The 22,799-nt window shown below is 38.9% G+C and overlaps 1 protein-coding gene across 2 annotated transcripts in view; it reads right to left on the reverse strand.

Annotated features, from left to right (window-relative positions):
- The window catches only part of EPB41L4A (erythrocyte membrane protein band 4.1 like 4A), a 220,134-nt gene that overhangs the window by 75,905 nt on the left and 121,430 nt on the right, over positions 1–22,799 (reverse strand). For both annotated transcript variants that reach the window (XM_072958158.1, XM_006203963.4), the window contains exons 6-10: positions 15,635–15,732; positions 14,334–14,454; positions 11,911–11,998; positions 9,573–9,661; positions 8,901–8,964 (exon numbers count right to left, since the gene is read on the reverse strand). In XM_072958158.1, the coding sequence (XP_072814259.1) occupies positions 8,901–8,964; positions 9,573–9,661; positions 11,911–11,998; positions 14,334–14,454; positions 15,635–15,732 (460 nt within the window). The remainder of the gene's footprint in view (positions 1–8,900; positions 8,965–9,572; positions 9,662–11,910; positions 11,999–14,333; positions 14,455–15,634; positions 15,733–22,799) is intronic.

Consider the following 22,799-nt stretch of genomic DNA (forward strand, 5'->3'; position numbering starts at 1 on the left):
GGGGTTAGAAGTGCCAGCCTCCACACGGTCAAGAATTCTGTGTAACTGGACAGTTGGTCCTCTGGATGCAAGGTTCTGCATCTGTGTGTTCAACCAACCGAGGACTGCAGAACATCTGGAGGACCTATTTAGTGAACAAAAATCCACCTACAAGTGGACCTGTGCAGTTCAAACACCTGTTGTTCAAAGATCAACTGCATTTTCAAAAAATAGGGTAACACTGTATTCTAAACAATGTCACCGTCATATAGAACAAAAATGCTACGAAAATGTTCCATATTAAAGGAGGCTAATTTGATTCTACACTGAAGTGGGAAAATGCTGCAAGGAACTTTACTAGGTCAACCAACAAAACTGGAATATAGAAAGCAGATGACAGAAGTATCATATCAACATAAATGTATTAAGTTGATAATGGTACTGTGGTCACAGCAGAGAACATGCCTATTCTTAGGAAATACACACTGAAGTTTTTAGAGACATATGACACAGAAACTTACTGTTCAGAAGGGATTTTGTGTGTGTGTGTGTGAGAGAAATAAACTTTTTTTAAATGGAGTAAAATGTTAACAAGTGAATGTGAATAACAACAGATGACCATGCTCTTTGTAATATTTTAATGTTCACAATTTTCTGTAATTTTAAAATTACTTTCAATTAAAAACAATTTTTAAAAATCTATAGTTCTACTTAAAAGGTGAAAAGAACCCCTCGCTTAATGTAAGCAAGACCTCATGGGCTTGTTGACCAACAGTTAGAACTCCTGGCGACCATCACTTCCCGTGTACTCTTCTCAAAACGGGCTGTGAGTTTGGCCAAGTGGGTCCAATTACGCGTAGCCAGAGCTGCCAGAACCTTTTGGTTCTACATCCTGTCACGCTGGGTAGGTTTAGCTGAGGTTAGCTCCATGACACATTATACGTAAAAGTAATCCCAGCATCTTTTTTTCTTTTTCATTTGTTCAACAAACGTGCTTAGTACACGCCAACTTCCGGGCCTACTGTGGGGACTGCATTCTTTCCATGCTCAGGAAACCAAGAAATTTGGTTATGATCCTAAACTCCTCCCTATTTTTCACAAAAACATTCAATCTGCTACCAGTCAGAAGCAATTTTATCTCCTAAATGTCTTTCAGACCTGCCCACTTGCCTCCCTCCTTGTGGTGACCACCCTGTCACTGGTCCCCTCGATCAGTCTGCATTCTCCTGACTTGTCTGTCTCTGTTCTCACCTCCAGGTGCCACCCCGCAGCCAGAGCGCTCTCTCTGAAACGTAAATCTGATCACAGTGGGTGAGGCCGGGGGCTTGATGTATCACCAGTCCCCACACCAGTCCTCCAGTCTGCAAGCAGCACCAAGATAAGGCATGTGGACACAGGTAGGAGAGGCCCTGCCCAAGAAAGATGGGACTGAGCTGGTGCCCTGGGATCACCTCTCTTTTCTCAGGCTTTCTACCCTCATCACCAGGGTGGATGGTAGACAAGGAAAACCAAACCTCACTCCCTTCTAAATTTCACAACCTCTACATCTCCGTGTGCCTTGACTCCTCGGCACCCAGTCTCACTGTGCCTCCTTCTCTGTTTGTCAGTCACTCCCATATCATGCTCAGTATATTCCTGGTCTGTCCCCCTCTCCCACTGCTACCCAACTCCTGAAACCCTCCCTTGGTGCCCCCTGGAATCCACAGCCTACTGTCAGCAGAATCCCTGTACTCCAATCTGTTCTCTTAAACTGGATTCACTCTCTTGACCCAGTAAACCTCAGCTCTGCCCCGAAGGCAGCACCCACTGCAGTCTTGCCAAGTGGTGCTGTGTTTCTGGCCCCCTCTGTTCTCATATCACTGGATGTAGGACATGAGACACCCTCCCTGCTCCCCACTGCCACTTTCAGACCACTCTCTCTCCTTCCCCCTAAATCTCCCAGCTTTGAACCTTATCAGAGCACATCACCTGCAGTCCCTGTGGTGGCTGCCACCCTTGAAGACTCTCCCTCACGTGGTGATGCTGCTACAGTCTCTGTCACTCTCTCTAAACTACTCTCGGGTTAAGTACTGCAAATTGCAATACATAAAGAAATGGTTCCTCCCACACCCAGACATCTCAGTTCCCGGAACTTCTCTCCTCCAACAAGGCTGTACTTCTCCTTCTCCCAGTCCCTCGCTCCCGAACTCCTAACTCCAGGGCAGGGTTTCTCAGCTTCAGCACCGCTGATACTTGGGTGGAGGGCCTTCCTGTACCAGTATACAACATTTTGTAAGACGTTTAGCAGCACACCCCTCCTCTACCCTCTAGAAGCCAGAAGCATCCCTGTTCCACCCAGCACTATGACAACCAAAGTATCTCTAGATGTTGCCAGTATCCCCAGGGGCGAGAGGTAACTGCCTCCAGTTAGAACCACTGCCCTAGGACTTTCCATTTACAATAACTCAAGACCCTCCCTAATCTCAATGCCTAGCCCCCACTTTCTGACCACCACCCTCTTTCCAGCTCCTTCCCTCCAATACTCTACCCTCATCAATCTCTCAACTAAACCAGGTCCTCCACCCACAGATCTGACCACTCTTTCACTGCCCTCACTCATCTCCTTATTCAGTTCTAACTCCATGTGAATCATTATAATCACCGCCCCCTCCACCCACTGGGCTCTCTTGCCCTTCTCTCTCTTTGTACTGTTTTCTTGACAAACCAACTCCCTACTTTCTGTAGGCATGTACCAGTGCCACTGAACGTGGCTGGGGAAAAGCACACCGGGAGGAGGCTTGCTTTAAATTCAGGACCCTCGACACTACCAGGCTACCACAGGACATCATCGAACCGCACCTCCCATGTCCATTTTCTTTCTAAAATTACTATTTCATATCTTCCTCTTCCTTCACATCCCAACACGTCCTCCCCAATCTCAGTCTCAGCTGCTCACCATGTGACCCAGTTCCTTTGAAATAAAAAGCAAATGATCGTAAGACAACTGCCCACCTACCTTAATCTACATTCCCATGTTCCATCTTCCTGTCTGCAAACTGTAGGTGAACTGCCCTGGCTGCCCTCTAAAGCCATTTCTATCCCTTCATGTACACAGTGGCTGTCACACCCCATCATCTAGTCAAGCAGTATCATTCCAGCAATTCTCTCTCTCCAACATCAAGTTTTTACCATGTATTGGATCATTCTCATCAGGATATCAATGTGCTATTATTTCCTCCAAATCCCAAGGCAAAACAAAACACACCTCCTCCTGGCCCACTGCCCACCAGCTATCTTCCTATGTGTTCCTCTTTGTGCCAAGACTCCTCAGAAGGGTTCTCCACACTTACTAGTTCCAATTCCACTCCTCTTATTACCTCCTTTTCTTCTAGTTAATATGCATCAATTTAGGTGTTCATTCTCCTATTAATGAACTTCTGTGTTATATATTTTTTACTTTCCCATAAGCATTGCAATGAATATACATGCCCCCTGTGATTCTCTAGGGTACACAGACCTACGAGGGGAGTTGCTGGGTTAAATCAATGACCTCCTACATTCCTAAATCTAACAGTCAGTTCTCAGTCCTTATCTGATTTGACATATCAGCATCACGGGACACTTACTTAACACATGTATTTTACTTGGCAAAGGTGAGGGCAATTTAGTATTTCTCTACCTTCTTAGTGGTTCTTTCTTAGCCTCCTTTCTGGTTCTTCCTCTTCTGTTCTTATTGACACTCATACTCCTAGTGGTCTCATACCACCTCGTGGCTTCGAATACCAGGGCATGTCAACGATTCGCAAATTTAAGTACTCTGCCCAGACTTTGGTCCTGAACGCCAGGCTCACGCAGCCCACTTATTCAATGTCCCCACTTAGATGTCTAACAGACATCTCAGACTCAGCAGGTTAAAAACGGGGCTGCGGACCTCCCCCCAAGCCTGCTCTACTCACAGCCCTCCCCACCTCCCTTGACGACATCTCCACGCTTCCTGCCTTTCATGCCAAACACCTTGAAATCACCAGGACGCCTCTCTCTCATACCTCCCCACATCCACAAAACCATGTAGCTGAATCCAGACTCCAACAGCTTCTCAGTACTTGGAATATTGCTACTCTGGTCCCAGCCACTATCATCTCTCACCTGGATTTTTTTTTTTAAATAAGCATTAGCCGTTGAATGGGTGAACAAGTAACAATCTTGGCACTCAGGGAAAATCAACCATTTGATCCAAACTTTTAAAAAATTTAAACCCCTAGTAATAAACACATTCTTAAAACCAAGAGTTGACATATAAATGGTAAAACAATAGTGGTATTTCCATTAAAATCAAAAACCAATCAAAGATGTCTGATATTGCAATATCACTTAACAGTCTTCTGGATGTTCTGACCAACACTATAAAGTATGAAACTTTATTAAATAACAGAAACAAGGGAATAAACTACTTTTATTTGTGAGTGATACAACTATATACCTACAAAAATTTATAAGACTCAAATTAAGAACTCTTGGCTAGAATACAAGAATTCAACAAAATGGCCAGATTTGAGATAAATGTAAAATTCCATAGCTTTCACCTCTACCACCAAAATTAAAAAAAAGTTATTAGATATAATAAGAGGAAAAAATTATCTGTAATAAATAGAAAAAGAGTAAAATATATTACCAAACACCATACAGGCACACATAAATAAATATAATAAAAGGAGAAATGCCTAAGATATGTTATAAAGTATAAAAACTGTGTACAAAACCACATAGGGGAAGACATACATATGTGTGTATATATGTATGTATGTATGAGTATATATGTATGTCTGTATGTGTGTACATATGTATATATGTATGTATGTGTGTATATATATCTACACATATATTCATATTTGTGAGGTGGTGATTTTGTTCAGTCTAACAAGGCAAAATCTGAAAGGGACTGTACCAAAATAACAATCATAATCATTACCTCTGAATTTTAAATTAATAGATAATTTAAACTTTCTTCTTTATAGTGTAATTTGCAGATTTCTACAATCATAATGTAAGATCTTTATTTAAACCACAGTACCTATTTTGAAGCTTAAGTAATGCATAAAAATATTTATAATAATTAGCTTCTGAATCTGTCAGAAGGGTAAGGAAGATGAGCTTGTTATTTGTGGATGCAAAGAAATGCATGACCAGATAATCAGTACATGCTAGTACATCATTAGTACTTATTAAGATATGTCAATGTGTTATATTAGACACAGTTAATATTAAAAAGCAGAACTGGACAGTATTAGTGGCACAGTGTGACACCAGGGAAATCTTTTATCTGTAGGACACTGCTGCTCTTTTGAGAACTAATCTCTGAATTCAGCCCTAACAGCACTGAACATACAGAGATAAGTCTCTCTCACTGGACCAGCTGACCAGAAAACCCACAGAATAAGTATTTCAATCATTTTGCAAGCTGACTGTGATTACTGTTCCAGGTGATGGAATTCAGGGGGCTTTTTTTTTTAATTTAATCTATGATTACAGTTAGGCCTCCATCATAATCAACTTAATTCTACCATTATGTAAATCACCACCTCACAAAGAGGTACCCTGGTGGAGAAAGAAGAAAGACTTGCAAAGCCAAAATACTCAGGAAATGGAGTGCTTTGGTTAAATTAATGTGCTGTTTAATAAACTAAAATTAAAAACCCCTTTGATTCGAGCCTGAGTTATACGTGACCTGCTTTGCCACCTCACTCAAGATTACTGCCACTAAGTTTAACTGAGACCTAGAAGCAAGGAGTATTACAGGCTGCACCCAAACAAACACCCACTCCTTCTCAGAGATGCAGTGGCAAAGGGACTGAGCTGTGTGTGGAGGAAACCAGGTCACACCATGGAGGCTGCCATTTAAAGAAAATCACACACATGTAAATCAATGAAGTTAGAACACTCCCTCACATGATACACAAAAATAAATGGCTTAAAGACTTAAACATAATACAAGACATGACAAATCTTCTAGGAAAGAACATAGGCAAAATACTGTCTGACATAAACTGTAGCAGTATTTTCTTAGGTCAGTCTCCCCAGGCAACAGAAATAAAAGCAAAAGTAAATAAATGGGATCTAACCAAACTGAAGAGCTTTTGCACAGCAAAGGAAAACATCAACAAGGTGGAAAGACAACCTATGGAATCAGAGAACATATTTGCAAATGATATGAGAAACAAGAGATTAATTTCCAAAATATACAAACAGCTCATACAACTCAATAACTAAAAAAACCAAACAACCCAATCAAAAAATGGGCAGAAGACCTAAAGAGACATTTCTCCAAGGAAAACATACAGATGACCAACAGGCACATGAAGAGATGCTCAACATTGCTAATTATTAGAGGAATACAAATCAAAACCACAATGAAGTATCACCCCACACCAGTCAGAATTGCCATCATTAAAAAGTCTACAAATAACAAATGATGAGGAGGGTGTGGAGAAAAGGGAATCCTCCTACACTGTTAGTGGGAATGTAAATTGGTGCAGCCACTATGGAAAACAGTATGAAGGTTCCTTAAAAAACTAAAAATAGAGTTACCATATGATCCAGCAATTCCACTCTTGGACATATATCCAGGCAAAACCGTAATTTAAAAAGATACATGCACCCCAGTATTCACAGCAGCACTACTTACAATAGCCAAGACATGGAAGCAACCTAAGTGTCCACTGATAGATGACTGGATAAAGAAGATGTGGTATATACATATACAATGGAATACTACTCAGCCATAAAAAGAATGAAATGATGCCATTTGCAGCAACATGGATGGACCTAGAGATATCATACTAGACGAAGTCAGAAAGACAAATGCCATATAATATTACTCATATGTGGAATCTAATAAATAAATATACACACACACACACACACACACATATATAAAATATGATACAAATGAACTTATTTACAAAACAGAAATAGACTCATGGTCATAGAAACAAACTTATGGTTACCAAAGGGGAAAGAGTGTGGGGAAGGGATAAATTAGGAGTCTGGGATTTACAGATGCAAACTGCTATATATGAAACAGATAAACAACAAGGTCCTTCTGTATAGCACAGGGAACCGTATTCGAAAGCCTGTAATAACCCACAATGGAAAAGAATATGAAAGAGGATCGATCTATCTATCTATCAATCTATCTATCTATCGATCAATCTATCTATCTGTCTAACTAACTAAATCAGTACGCTGTACACCAGAAATTAACACATTATAAATCAACTATATTTCAATTAAAAAAAGGAAAAAATAACAATTCCATCAATTTTGTCATTGTTTTTGCCTAATAATGAAGAAATGCAGGAAATTCAAATTAATTGAAACCTCACCAGATATTCAACTTAAGGCAAAGGAAGGCATTTTAAGGCACTGTAACAATAATGTAAAAGGAGTTCACCAAAGGACTTCATTCACAAAAATAGCCTAGATCTAAGAGGAAAAATGAGTTTGAATAATAGTAATGCTTCCATGAAAGGTCTTATTATTTTATTACCATATTCTTATTAAAAACTTGAAATGTTATTTTCAGTGTATTAAACAGCTCTTACTCCTTACATTAAGTCATGCGAAACCAGCGTCAGGATGGGAAGAAAACTGTGTAACACTGCTATTTAATGAGCTATTTTACTTCTGGATGATTTTAAGTCAAACTTTTATTAGCACATCTTTTAAGACTGATGTATCTAATCAGGAGTTGAAGAAAACTGGATTTTCTTCAAACTAGACTGTTAAGAACTACTATGAGGTTTTTAGACTATCATTCTTTTAAAACTCTTTTAGACTATCATTCTTTTAAAACTCCTTACAAGTTAAAACTCATTTCAAAATCCAATTTTACTGCATCAGTACTTGGCAGCATGTCACACAGTTCCGGGAGTTCGTATTTTTCTAGAAGGACAAGTAGTAGTATCAGGTTTTCTGACCTGGCAGTCCACCACCACAGTAGATCAGTTCTCTGATCATGCGACAGGTATTTGCTGAGCCCCCGTGACATGCGAGGCACTACGCCAGAGACCATGTTCCAACAGCAGTTGCAGCCATTCTTTTTCCCTGACTCTCAGCTTGTGGATGCATCAGGAGATTTCCTTTACCTTGTCTTTCACAAGTATCTTTTTACAAAGCCAGTTCAATTCACTGAAGTTTTTGTTCTGCATAAAGTTAGTATCAAAGAGACAGAAGGGTGAATTCTCCTACATCATATTTTCACCCAGGTATCCCATAAATGTGGATTATAGTAATAGCACTTCAAGGGAGCATTATTTTCACAGGGAGATTAAAAGAAACTTTCACATCCTTGCCTTCTTTTGCCCAGTTTCCTAAAAGCTACCTGTCAAGGCATGAGAGCAGCCCGAGGCTCTGGCAGATCTTGTGCCCGCTACCCAAACAGACCTGGAGGTCACTGCCAAGCTACAGAGCAATGGTCAGCATTTTTTCACCCTTGGCTTACAGTCCCCCTTGAAAGCATCCAGAAGTGTGACTTCCTACAGGTAGATCAATTTACCTCAGGACAAAATTAGGACACATTGTATCTTGAATGCAGGCTGTGCCCTTCTGATTATGTGACTCCTACCTTCACAGACTACACTGAAGGGCGAATTGCCCTAATAGTGATAACCACCTCCTAGTCTCTCCTGTGCCCTACAGACACTTGTCTTTGTACTTCGCTAAAACTGAAATGACATTTCTCCATTACCAGTTCACTCATTTCTACTCACATCTTCCCCTTCCCTACCTGGAGAAGAGGGAGTGCACACAAGTTAGTTAACCTGGTTCCTTGTGCCTACAGCTGAGGACAACATGGCAGCTTTACTTCACTGTGTCTTATAAGTGACTGATGAGCAGACAAGACTTCCTGTCTTGGGTAAACTAAGCACTAAACACAAACTTACATCTTTTCCCAGTACTCTGAGTTCAAACTGTGTCTCCTTGAAGTGAACTTTCGTAATCCGAGGCCTGAAAAACAAAGCAGATGGTGGCGGTACTGCTGTTAAGAATTAATCAGAAATTCAGAGAAGTATCCAGTGGAAGGACTGGTTCATACTGGTTCTTTCATGGACTGCTACTGTGACTGCGGAGTTTCCTGTACATCCTTTGCTCTGGACACCTTTCTGAACAAAACTGCATTCTCACTCCCCTGGCTTCTCCTGTAAATGTAGACAGGTTTGGAATCCCCAGGCCCTGCCAGTGCTGTCTTCCCAGACACAGTGTAGTGCTATCGGCTCCCCATTCTCTCTCAGATCTCTCCCTATTTAGAAGTAGAACTCAAAGTAGTCCTGGGCCCACAGCCCACCAGCGCACACTGGAATGACTAGGAAATCCTACTACACACAGCTTCCACGGACAAGAGTCCAGAATCATAGTGCCTGAAATGTACAGAGAAAATATACATGGAGAGATGCGCTGGAATAAAACTTATTCCCAATTTCACTCGTTTACTTTACAACCACTGGAAATGTACTGATTTTCTTTTCCCCAACACTTTCAAAGACACACAAGTCCCATAAGCCCAATATATCCAGTGTATAGCTTTAATACCAACTCTGCCCTCAAGTTAAACTTACCAGAAATACTTCCCCACTTGCTTTTTATTCTTGTAGACAACAACACCAACCGGAGTTAATCCTAAGAAATACTCAGATTTGTTTTCTCCCTGCAAAACAAACATATGCCTATAACCATGAATTTATTCATGAAAAAACTCTTTCCCAAACTGGAACTGGCCATACAAATGTAATCTGTTGCATTAATATTGGATCTAGTTTTTAAAGGACATCAGCTTAGAGCTAGCTAAGCTACCCTTGTAGCTAACTTGCTGCTCATTTTTTTTAGGTTTTTAAGAAAATTTTTCTTAGTGCATTCTAATTTGTCACCTCAGTTCATTAAAAGAAACTGGACTGCCTACCCATCGGGTCACTGACTGATTCACCCCATGCTGCTTCTACAAAGGCGTTCAACTCTGGCTGCACATTTACTAGAATCACTTACTCAGCTTGAAATGCTGATGCCTGGGTGCTATCAAACTGGTTAAACAAGAATCTGAAATGGAGAGGCCCAGGTATCAAAAACGCATAAATGCTCCTGGTGATTCTTCTGTGCAGCCAAGAACTGACAACCACTGGCTGCTCTCAAGGGTCCCTTCCAAGGGCTCATCTTGATCTCACTCTCTGATCCGGACAATCATGAGGCCTGGGTCAACACCACCCGCCCCAGAAAGCTCAGACAGCCACCTGCAGACATACACTTAGATTTTCTGAGGTCCCCAGCATGCTCCTTCCTACTTTCATTTGTGACTTTAAGACTGCTCAAAAATTTAAAAATACAATCTCTTCTGGTAAAGACTGGAGACCCTTAATTTCCAGGCAATAATAAATCCCAAATAAGAAAATGGGATTCTGAAATGAAAAGGTCACAAAAGAATGGGTACCGAGGACATGCAGAGAACATGCAGAGAAGTGTTTGTATTAATCTTATTTCTACTCTAAGGTCAAACAACAATCTGCAAAGTCATATTCCCAAGGAATGTAAGATAACAAATGTGCTTTGAGAAAAAATCAGCTGTTGCTCACTTTCAGTTCTAAAAATTTGATTTTAAATGAATGTATGGTAGAGGTTCTAATGGAGTGGGTTCGTTTGCCATAAATTTCCATTGCCCACAAAAAAAAGTATTTTCAAATTAGGATAAACATTACACAAATGCCAGAACATTCTGCAGAAGATTCTCTCTTTATACATTTCCTATAAAATATATTTTTTAAAAAACTGAAAACCTAACAAGATTAATGTGGATAGAAGAGAAAAAAGATAACTATCCCATGAAGTTTTAGAAGTATTTTTAAAGGATAGTAGTATGGAATATTTAATGGTTTAATGAAATTAGAATCTAATTTATCAAGAAACTACCACCTCTCCCAAATATGTAACTTTTATTTCCATATTAACAGTACACCCAGGGATGCTTCTAATTCTTTACAATATGAGATGATTTCTTATTTTAGGAAACTCTGATGAGCAAAAGACATATTACAAAGTGAATGTATAAATGAGTTGCTCGCATTACAGGAGGTTTTGTCAAGTTCCTTAAAAAATTAGATCCATAATCCAATTGACAAACTCAGTGTACATGTAATCTTTAGTGATTAATTTCATGTAAAGAATAAGGCACCTGGTTCATTTTCTCAAATCATCACATTTGTCTACTGATAACTAAACTTTCATAAAATGAAAGGCAATGACAGTCCAATCTCCCTGGCATAGAATAAACCAACTGGTAACCTTAGAGAAGTGGCTCAAAGTTTAAGACCTGGATCTAGAACACTCAGTGCAGATTCAGTGTAATTGCTCACTGACTGCATTCAAGTAAGCTTTCATCAGCCACTGAAGAAAAGCTGCAAAACTGTTCCTAGGTAAGCGGTACAATAACTATATTAGGCAATAACCCTAAAATTGACAGAACCTGAACATCCAACATAGAACCACCAATAGTTACACATATTCTGTTGCCTAAAGCCTACTTTACCAGGCAGGTGATTTTATAAGTGATTTTCAGCCATAAAATCTATTTTTGGAAAATCCTCTTGTTTTCTGTCTAATATAATCAATTACAGACCAATTTAAAACTGTTTTGACATCTAGCTAAGCCCTCTGGAGCTGTTATCCAGATTGTGTTTTCAAGCCCAGTTAATTGTTTTCTACATCGGGAAATATAATCACAGACTTCTATGCAAAACTCATTAGGGTTTAATCCACGCAAGAGATTCCTTGTGTTCAAAAAACACACATGAAAAAGTATCATCTGCTTGCTAAACAACAAGACTGCTGCTTTCCTTTGGGAGTTTCAGTGACTTTTTAAGAAAAATGTCATCAGCTTAAAATATTTTGTGTTAATTAAATGTTACTCACATAGACGGGATGGAGGTCAACACCATACATCTCCAGGGATTTGGCAGTCCTCAAGTAATTCAGTTCTGCTTCGGAAGGAGCCTGACCCCTGCACCCAGCACAAAAACAAAGAGCCTTACTTACTGATAGCTACTGCACTCACAGGGAATGTAAACCATTTTCACTGGAAAAATAAATAATCCTTTGTGCCAATGCAAACATAAGCCTTTGCATTTCTAGAAGGCCAATGCCTTCATGGTAATAAAATCTTACACTCTGAAGTGATACTTGTGTTAGTTAATTCCATATACCAAATCTATTTTTGCTCATTATGGCCAATCCCAATGGCCCAACATGTATTATAAAGTCTCAGTTTCAGAAACTCCCAAAGAGATTACTGAGTACATAAGCCCTCAAATTAAAAAGCATGCTCTTTACAAAGAGTGAAGTGTCTCCATGCACCAGCAGCTCCTCACTGGGAGGGAAAGAAGGGCAGCAGGGGTGGGAAGGAGAGAGAGGGCTCCCTACCACCCAACAGGGGCACCTCAGCGTCTCCTGAGTACACATGTAGTTATTTAGAAACTGCAAAACTATTTGTCATTTTCTTAAAGATCTCCCCCAAATCTTCACTAGTGATAATAAACAGAAAATAGCACTCATTCCTAACGAAGGTAAGCATGTGCCAGGAATCCCCACGGATAAGTGGTCCTCTGCATGCATGGGTGGGGGGGGTGACAGAGAGAGAGGGAGACAGAGATTTTTAGTGGTTAACAAAAGGAATTATGAATTTTTAAAAATTAAGAAATCCTGCTGCAATACAATCCCATGTTTCAACCACAGTACTCTGGAAAACTCAGCACTATAATACTTTCGAAATTTATGAAGATTGTTCACCACAAATTAGACACAAGAAAGGTACCAAACCTTGATCAAGCTTTATTCTCTTAGAAATAAGAGTCACGCTGTCAGCACCATTACATAAAACATATAAGGCCCTTTACCCAAAGCTCTTTGATAATTTCAAAACATCATTGTACTCTGAAACTCCTAGGAGAATTAGTATTCTCATAAAGTGTCAAACACGCTGCCCTTCATAATATGGTAACAGGCACCCTCTTTGCACCCACTTCAGTGAAACCTTAAAATGAAAGACTCTATAAACAGGCTAGAGAGCGTTCTGGGGCATGCTAATACAAGGTGGAAGGCCTGGTTTCTCTGATTACAATTCAGCAACTGACTTCTCCTGCTACTCACTGAAACAGATCCTTTAGGCAAACATTTTTTGTTGATCAGATTAATTCTACATTTTTTCCCCTTAACTATAATAGATCTGAAATCAAGCAAATTCAAGGGGGAATGTTACATAAGAGGCAATAAAGCAAAGTTAATCAGTATAGAGAATTTAACCAAAATAACTATAATTAAATTATAACTTCAATGCTGCGGGCCATTAATTGAAAATCCTACTAGGGGAGCATGTATATTTCTCAGAAGTGCATGTGGTATTAACATAATACCCTTTGAGGCTCCACACTGGTGTCATGACTTCCAGATTCTTTGCTGGAGACTGAATAGGGCTTTGCTCGTAACTGTGAAGAATTTACATACCTAACATGGAACAAATGCAGAATACATTGAAGCTTGTGTGATTATACAATATATTTATAGTTAACAAAATAAATATCACAAGGTACTGGTGACTGAAAAAAACAGAAGACTGCAGAAAACAGTAGATACAGAATGATTTCATTTATGTAAAATCATATATACATAAATCTATACAAAACAATACAAAATAAATTTTCTCTATGGGAAATTACGCACAGGGAGAGGTCTGAAAGGCCGTCAACTAAAAATATGTTGACTTCAGGTATTGGGATTCACTCATTCCTTTATGCTTCTTAAATTGTTTGGGTTTTCTATGAGCATTTTAGTGTTATCAGCAAAAAAAAAAAAAAAAAACCCAAAAACTTTAAAAAGAGAAAGTTTTCAAGGCACCAGTGAAGACTTTATTAAGAAATGTTTCTTAAGTCTGCCAATAACATAAGATGATGTTTGATGGGTGAAGTAACATAAAATGGGATTCTTTTTTTCCAGCTTTATTAAAGTATAATTGACATATAACACTATGTAACGGTACTCTAGAAAACTCAGCACTATAATACTTTCGAAATCTATGAAGATTGTTCACCACAACATTCAAGTAAGTGGATGGAACTTGAGGGCATAATGCTAAGTGAAGTACTGTATAATATCACCTGTATGTAGAATCTAAAAAAAGCCGACCTCATAAAAACAGAGACTAGAATGGTGGTTACCAGGGACCAGGAGGCTGGGAAATGGAGAAACGCTGGTCAAAGAGCATAATCTTCGAGTTATAAGATGAAGTTCTGGGGCTCTAACATGCAACAGGTTGATTATTGTTAATAAAATGTGATCCTTACATTAAAGTTTTATGAATCCTTTCTATAGCTTCTTCAAGTTCTTCCTTCTGATCAGGAACAAACCGGTACTCTGAGACGTATCCTGCAGTGTGCTTATATGGGTCATAATCTCCAAGTTCAGCTGAAAGAGAAAGAAATTGTATTTTTTCCCCTTTGAGGAAAACATTCCTAAAAATATAGGAATAAAAATATTCCTATCATGCCTAAACATTTTCTTCAGATGTTTTATTAATAAATATATATAAGATAGTAACTAAATAATTTTAGTTTAAAACCACTCTGAGGAGCATATACGGATAGTATAAACAAAATCTCATCTTAAAAACATAAGATTTTTGCTTTCTGAAAGACTATATCATAATTTTCATTTAAATTATTCTTACCAGTTTATATAAAGTAAAATATTGTAAATAATTTAACCTGTATATATTGGAAATACTCAAGGTGAAAAACAACCATGACCCTAATACATCCTCTCTAGGGCAATGACCCCAAGAGATAGAGCATATGATTCAAAATGTATTTCCCCCAAATAATGGTCATGGAACTATAATACAATGCTGCACACAACCCCACTACAGCTTACACAAAGAAACAAAATGAAACCAGAAAGCTCACTATATTATTCTTATAAAAATTCTGCTCCCTATGTTAATCTACCTTCCAAACCCAATCCAGTTACCCAGTTCATTTTTTCTAGACTATTTCTGGTCTGCAAAGACTGCACAGACAAGGAAAATGCTGTCTCATCACCCCCATACTTGGCTTGATTCTTAGAAGGGACTCAGTAATTGTAAGTGGAAACAGCCTCGGCTTCAGCCTCCAAAAGGACGACGTAACCTGGAGCTCCACACATGGCCACCATATTGATGTCAAGAGCCAAGGCACAATGGGTGCTGAACATGGCCCACACCCTAACCCGGCGATGGCACCTGCCCACGTGGAACCTTCACAGCAGCTACTCGGAAGCAATGGGATTTCTGAGACAGAGCAGCTTCGAGTGATCAACTGACTCAGGCGGAATGGAGAAGAGAACAGATCTCCAGACCCTCCACTGAATCAAGATCAATCCTATTTCTGTGACTAAAACTCCACATGACCTACTACAAGGGACATTTAACAGGCTTCATTTTTACCTCTTCTGAAGGAATACTGATTACAACTTAAATTCTGACTGAATTCAATTTCTTTGCAGCAAAATGTCATTTGATAAGAACTTTGGTATAGAAACTTGTTTAAAAAGAAAAACTCATACATTCTTCTCAAGACCTCTGAAGTGTATTTGCTTAAGTAGAACCTACACTGTATGGCATATGCTCCCAGCTGAGCAGCAGTGTTGACAGGGCAGGGCAGCCGGCCCTGAAGGACATCTTGCTTCACCTGCAAAAAAAACTGATATCTAAAAGAGAAATGGGGAAAAAAAAAAGAGATTAATGGCATCTTCCACTATCCAGATGTGTAGTTTCAGACCCTGAAACCCATCAACTTTAATGAAAATAAAGCCACTCTCTGCTCTTTTGTTGGGAGGCTGTTGAGTGATCTGGGACTATTAAACACACTGCAGAGACAATCAAGGCAGTGGCTGAAGAGTGCAGGCTCTCAAGTTAAACTGGCTGAATTGCATCCCAGCTCCAGGACTCACTAGCTCTGTGGCCTTGGGCGGCTGGTTCACCTAACAGCCAGGTTTCTCAGTGGTAAAACAGACAAGGAAATATTTCCACCTCATAAGGTTGACGCAGAGGTTACATATAAGCTATTCTTACCATCTCCACTACTGCCTCTGCCACTACTACTAAGACATGCTCTCACTGGGACATGAGGAACAAATCACAAGGACACAACCTATATGCCATGTGTTATCTACAGGGTCTAAAATCATGGATACAGGACAGAAAGGTCATAAGAATGTAATTTCATCAATCCTGCTTATTTAAGATGCTGCCCATTATCTCTGACTTGGCTCATCCATTTGCTGAAAGAAAACCTGTTGTAATAATAATGCCTCCCACTGTTCCAAACATCAATATAGTAACTCATTCCAAGTATTTTACATACAATAACTTAAGACTTTAAAATGGGGTTTAGTATTATAATTATCTCCATTTTGCAGATGAAGAAACTAAGAGACAAAAAGAGGTGAAATTTTCACAAGATCTCACAACCAGTTAAGCAGCAGAACCCAGGCCATCTCACCCTAGAACTCTCTTAATCAGGATGCCATGCAACCTAGGCTAGCTACTGAGAGAGGCCAGAGGTTTGTGAACCAACACAATGAGCCTGAGCCACCATCACACAGACACACACACACACTCTCTCTCTCTCTCTCTCTCACACACACACTTCAGGCTGTCTTTAGTGATTTGTCTGCCTTTGCAAGATGACTCAATGTCAATGGGAAGGGCAGAAAAAAAGCACAGGAAATTAATTAAATCAGCTGTGGTAAGTTTCTCTTCTCCAAATGCTTGCAACCAAAGTTCTTAGTGAGAGAACGTTAGATGCTACTCTGATTATTTCTGGAAGACTGGTATCAACCTTGATTGTACCATAGGCTTAAGTGAAAATCTGCTTAACCACCCTGAGTTTCCCCACTGCCCATCTAGGAAATGTCACCACAGTTCTCCAGACACCCCAGTAAGAGAAACCTAGGAACAATGTGTAATCCCTAGCACCCACATTCAATCACCAAATCTGTTTTTTGGAGTCTACACACTTTTTTCCATCTCCCAGTCCAGGTCACAAATCACTGGATTTCCAAAACCTTCACTACCCTGCCATTATTCATTCTTAACTCCCTGCCAAACAACCTTTCCAAGAGGTAAATAGGATTCTTAAGAGGTAAATAGAATAATGTCACTCTCTTAATTTAAAAAAAAACAACAAACAAAACAAAACAAACAAAACTTAAGAGGCTTCCCTTTGCCTTCAGGATAAAGTCCAAGATCCCTAAGATAGCTTATAGGACTTTTACTTCTTGAGCCAAATCTCTTGCCATTAACCAATGACTACCCTCACTCCCTAATTTGCATTTACTTTTCCAGCCCTACTTAGCTATTCTCCATTCCCTAAATATTTATCTTAGATATCAAATCCACTGTGTTATATTCATCCGTGTTCCTCTTGAAGAAGAGAAGAGCAGAGTAAAGTGACATCAGTAGAACTTAAATGCAAATATATAGAGAGACATTTCACTAGAATTACTACTACTTGCTGGAAACTTGCATTTGGCTTCACTCTCTTTTTCTATTGTTAACCTAGAATCTCTTTTCCCAAAGTATGTGTATGCATATATATATATATATATATATATATATATATATATATATATATATATGGAAATGGATCACAGATGCATATTTGTCTAGCTCTATTAAGACTTTTATAACATTTGACTGAGCAGTAAAAACTCTTCCCAAATGAAGAAACCAAGGAAACTAATCCCACAAGAGTTTGCTTCAAAGGGATAGGGAAAAAGAAACAAGAAGATGAAAAAACAAAGACAGAGCTGACAGAGAGAAAGACAAGCAGGTAAAAGACACAAGAACTATAAACCACTGGTGACTGTATTCCCAGTACATAGGGCTCAGCACACTAACTGCTCAATAAATAGTTGTTGACTTGATGGATGGATATACGAATGAACAGGCAGATGAAAATGTGGGAAAAAAAAAAAAGAACATTCTTTGTTGTCTCTGCGAAATTCACAAAGGAAAAAGGACATCTGTTCAATCAAGCCTCCAAGCCTCCCTGGACAGCTCGCCTTTTAATGATACTGGAGATCTTGAAGTCATTCCATTAAAAACTTCCACTAAAATCAAAGATGATGAGTAAACTACTTTGAAGTAATCATTTGATTAATCTTTATCACAACAAGTATCATATTAGACAAATCTATGCTACAGCAAAGTCAAATTTTTATGTGCTAAACATTTTATCTTATCTCAGGGCCTATTTTTAACTATATATGACTTATTTTGCCTATTTATGGGACAAAGTACAATTTAATATTTTATTTAAATAACAGGTTTAGAGTGGCTGGGTCTTTCCTTCTAAATCATTCTGATTAAGGCTATGATTGAATGCTTGAGTCCTTGCTTAGCTCCAGTTTTAATTAGATAAATCCCAGTTTGCCTAGGACAGCTCTAGCTTATGCTTATTATATATGCCTAATTATTAATAACTCTCCTCATCACTCGTCCAAGTGTTGGGGTTTGAACAACGAAGTACACTGTGACCCTAGTTTTGTGGTATGTCTATTAGAGAAAAAAAATGCTGATTTAAAATGATCTATTTAATAAGGAGCTTTCCAGAACATACTCTGGTACAAAGCAGAGACTTCATAGAGCAGTGACTGGTTACCCTTCTGTGTAAATGAATATACTGGTGTATATGCACTGTCACTCAAGCAAGACGATGAGCCCTGGAGGAAAGGCCCCCATCTTCCCCCCAACCCCACTTATGACAACAGTACAACCTGTGTAACATAAGAGAAGGACCTAAAATTCTGGCCTCACAGTTTTCTGTTCATCTAATGTTCACAAAAAAGAGCTGATCTGACACCAAGGGCATACCAGCTGCTGAGGACCACTAACAGTTTACAAATGTCAGAGACAAGAATGGGCAAAGGAGATCTGCTTAAAGAAGGGGCAGAGAGACCCTGTTCTTTCAGGAACCCAAACAGGAGGTTCTCCTGAGATTTCTGGGGCTAAAGACAGTGAGGAATGTGCCTACCAGTGAAGCCTGAAGTCCACCTTTCAGCGACATGAGACCCTGGTAAGGGAACTGAGAGATGTGGGGACAAGCAGAAGTTTGACTTCTGGCACCAGCTGAATGTGACACTGAGAAATCTGAGATCACCAACCTACATGGAAGGCCGGACTGTTTTTCACATCCCACGGAGAGGAGGCACAGCGTGTGACAGGAGTCTAATCGTTCTGGATAAAACTCAAATATGAGGGACAGAGGGAAATGTTTAAATAATAACATAATATTGAACATTGTGGGGGAAATGGCATGTATGGCTTAAGAAGAAGGAAAACAGGAAAGGAAATCGCCAGTGATTCTCAAGAGAAAACGACAGAGAGGGGGACTAACATTTCGCAGTTTAAAACCGATGATGAAAACACAGGAACACAGAGAAATAACACCGGGCATTTGTACATTCCTCTAAAAGGTCACAAGTGTCTTTGGCATCTATACTGGAATGTAACCACACCCCAACTCTGATGTGTTGAGAACCAGCATCTTCACTCAGAGCAGGAGACAGGGACCCCAGAAGTGAATGTGTGACTGAAGGTCACTCAGCTCATAAAGAAGGTAAAACACACTCATCTTCGCCAAAAGAAAAATACGGATTACCAAATATTATAATAATAATATAATAATTGACAAGCTTAATGTCAATCTCCAACAAAGTACTACAAAATATTACAAAAATAAATACCTGTTTTTAGAAGCTAAAATGTATTTATTATGAATAAGTCCTTCGGCACTCACAATATTCTCTTATCTAGAAAAAGTTAACATTTCAATGGCATCACAGATAAGGTTGTCAAGAAAGTGATAGGCAGACTCACTCCCTCACTCTGTACTCTCTCTCCAGGGGACTGAAAACATAGCTCTCTTTGGTCACTACAGAATCTCCTTGGTACTCCGTGCACTGGACAATGGTGCTCCCTATAGTTACTGAATGGAGGGTGAGTGAGTGAGTGAATTCTGCGTTTACAGACAAATTCAAGAAGTGCAGGCTAGAGGGCAGCAGTAGGATGATTCACAGTTAAGTGAACAACTACGCTCAGAATGCTCTTGTTAATGGATTGACTTTAACCTGGAAGAACTATCCTCAGGGCTCCCAGTTGGTCTTTTCCTCCTTGATTTTTTAATCAGTAATTTGATAAGATAATGATCATTACTTCCATTTTAGCCACCCTTACCATCTACTGAACACTTACCTGTTTGCATTATGGTAAGTACTTTGCACGTATTAACTTACATATTCCTCCCACCATCTTTTTGAAAAAATACTGTAATTCCATTTTACAGATGAGAAAACCAAGACTGAATGAAAGGTTATGCAATCTTCTTAAGGTAGCAAGTGCCACTAGGAAGTGGCAGAGCAAGGATGCAAAACTTAGCCTGTCTGACTCCAAAGCCTGTCTTCTTAAGGAATATGTGTGTTAATGCTTATCAGATCTGCAGAGGACACAGACCTATGAATGACAGCTTATACATGGAAGGCTGTCATAATATTATGAATCAGAGCTGAAAGTAAGTTTAGCAGATGTCATGAGACACGAATTATTTAAAGGATGGTAAACAGAAAAGAAATGAGACTTGTTCTGCATAGACCTATAGAGAAAAACTAGAGCTGATGCCAGAAGTTCCAGAGATTTTTAAATTTCTTCTTGAATTTCCTACTGCATTGTGAAGCAGTAATGTTTCTTCTCTTAAAAATGTTTAAGAAGGAGTTGGTTGACATTTCAGGAATGTTTTATAAAAATGGAGGATAGGATATATGACCTTAGTGTCTCCCAACTTCAATTATTCAGAAAACACCGTAGAGTACATAGCAGCTACTTAAAGTTGATGCAATTCTATTAACTTTTGTTTTCCATAGTCTGAAACTTTATTTTCCTGTGTATCCCAGTTACTTCATTTTTTCCCTCTAAATACAATGTGCTTCTGGAATACTTCATCTAGTATGATCACTTATGTACATGAGAAGATTCAATGCAGTGCTATATATAATTTTAATAAGGAAACAAGCTAGACAGCCATCCACGAGGGCAGGAGTAAAACAAATGAGTTAAATGGTGAAAGAGGTCTGTAATAATCATATTAAATTGTATGATTTTCAAAAAAATACTATACATATGGAAGAATAGGTAAAAGCATGTTTACTATAGCTTTACTTTTCATATTAAAAAATTACAAACAACCTAAGAGCCAATATAGAGTAGGCTGGAACAATTTTCCAAAGAACTGAAGCAAGATAAATGTTCAACTTGAAAATGCTGGCCAGTGCTTCTTCTTTACTAGCATATTTTGGGGGATTTTGTCTTTTAGTCTCAATTTTTACTTTTGCCAAAATTATTTTATGTAACTGACTCCGCTTTTAAGGTCCATTATGCCTAATCATTTAAATTAATATTTTCATTCAAATCAATGACTTTATCTTTAGGATATAGTAAGTACATAATCTCAAATTAAATGCACATTTAACTTACCTAAACTCAATTATATGCTTTGGACAAAAAACCCCCACAAATTATTGTAGATCATGGCTACTAATTGTAAGCCAACTATGTCATCTGGTTCTTAAGCACATGATCTGATAGAAAACTTGAGAAAAAACAGGCTGTACTGAATATATTGTGGGGTTGCACATTACACACAAATCCATGGATTCTGTTACTGACATAGGGGTAGATTCTGAAGGGAAATTTCTGTTCATCATCAATATTTGGTGAACAGACGTGAAGTAATGCATTATATAAAACTAGTCTTTTTCCCTTAACACTAAATCAGGTATCTTTTAGAATCTAACTCTCATTTAAGATGTAACTCACTGAACTCCCAGAGCAAAGAGAGAATGGAATAATAAATGCTAACATTTATCAAGCACTTACCTATGAGCCTAACACAACCAACTTGTAAGAGATTTACATACATTATTCCATTTAATGCTTATAAAAACCTTATGAGACAGGTACAGCTCCAATTTTACAGTTGAGGAAGCTGAGGCACAGAAAGTTTACTGACAACCTCAAAATGAACTTTCCTTGTATTTTAATAAAATGTTGTTCCTTTGTAATTCCCTAGTGAGTTACAGATATAAATGTGCTTTTATACCACTCGGGCTCAGTTTCCCCCTGAGCACGCAACTCAGAAATCCCCCCTGATAGCAAAGACTATTCATGAAACTCCCATGTAAACACAACGCCTCCCCTCAACATCCGCGACACAAGGGCCCTACTCCTGTGGAGGTGTGCTCGGAGAACGCCTCTACCTGCACCTGCTTTTCCAAGTGCTCACTAACGATGTGGTGATGGAGGACATGAAAGCAGACATCAGTACAGTTCTACAAATGAGGCCTAATTACAGCCCTTCAGAGCTAGAGACGAAAGGTCCAATTAGTCACTCTTCTGTGTGCAGTCCAGAATCGAGACAAAAGAAAGTGTAAGGAAAAAAGATGAAAGGATGGAACAGACGCAAAACCATAGACTGCCTTAGTCATCAAAGATATGATTTCCAATTTTTTGAACAATGCATTAGGCTTTCTTTATTTGAGCCAATGACGGGTTCACTAGGAAAACTGCCCTTTTAGAATTAAGGAAAATGCTTCTGGTTTTGCTACCACATGCAGTCAGGTCACTAGTGGAATAAATGAAAACATAATGCTGTTGTCTGCTCTTTATAAGTCACTTTCAAATGATGGCACGGACTGTTTTAACAATATAATCAATACCA

This window comes from Vicugna pacos, chromosome 3 (assembly GCF_048564905.1).
Source record: "Vicugna pacos chromosome 3, VicPac4, whole genome shotgun sequence".
NCBI classification, from domain to species: Eukaryota; Metazoa; Chordata; class Mammalia; order Artiodactyla; family Camelidae; genus Vicugna; species Vicugna pacos.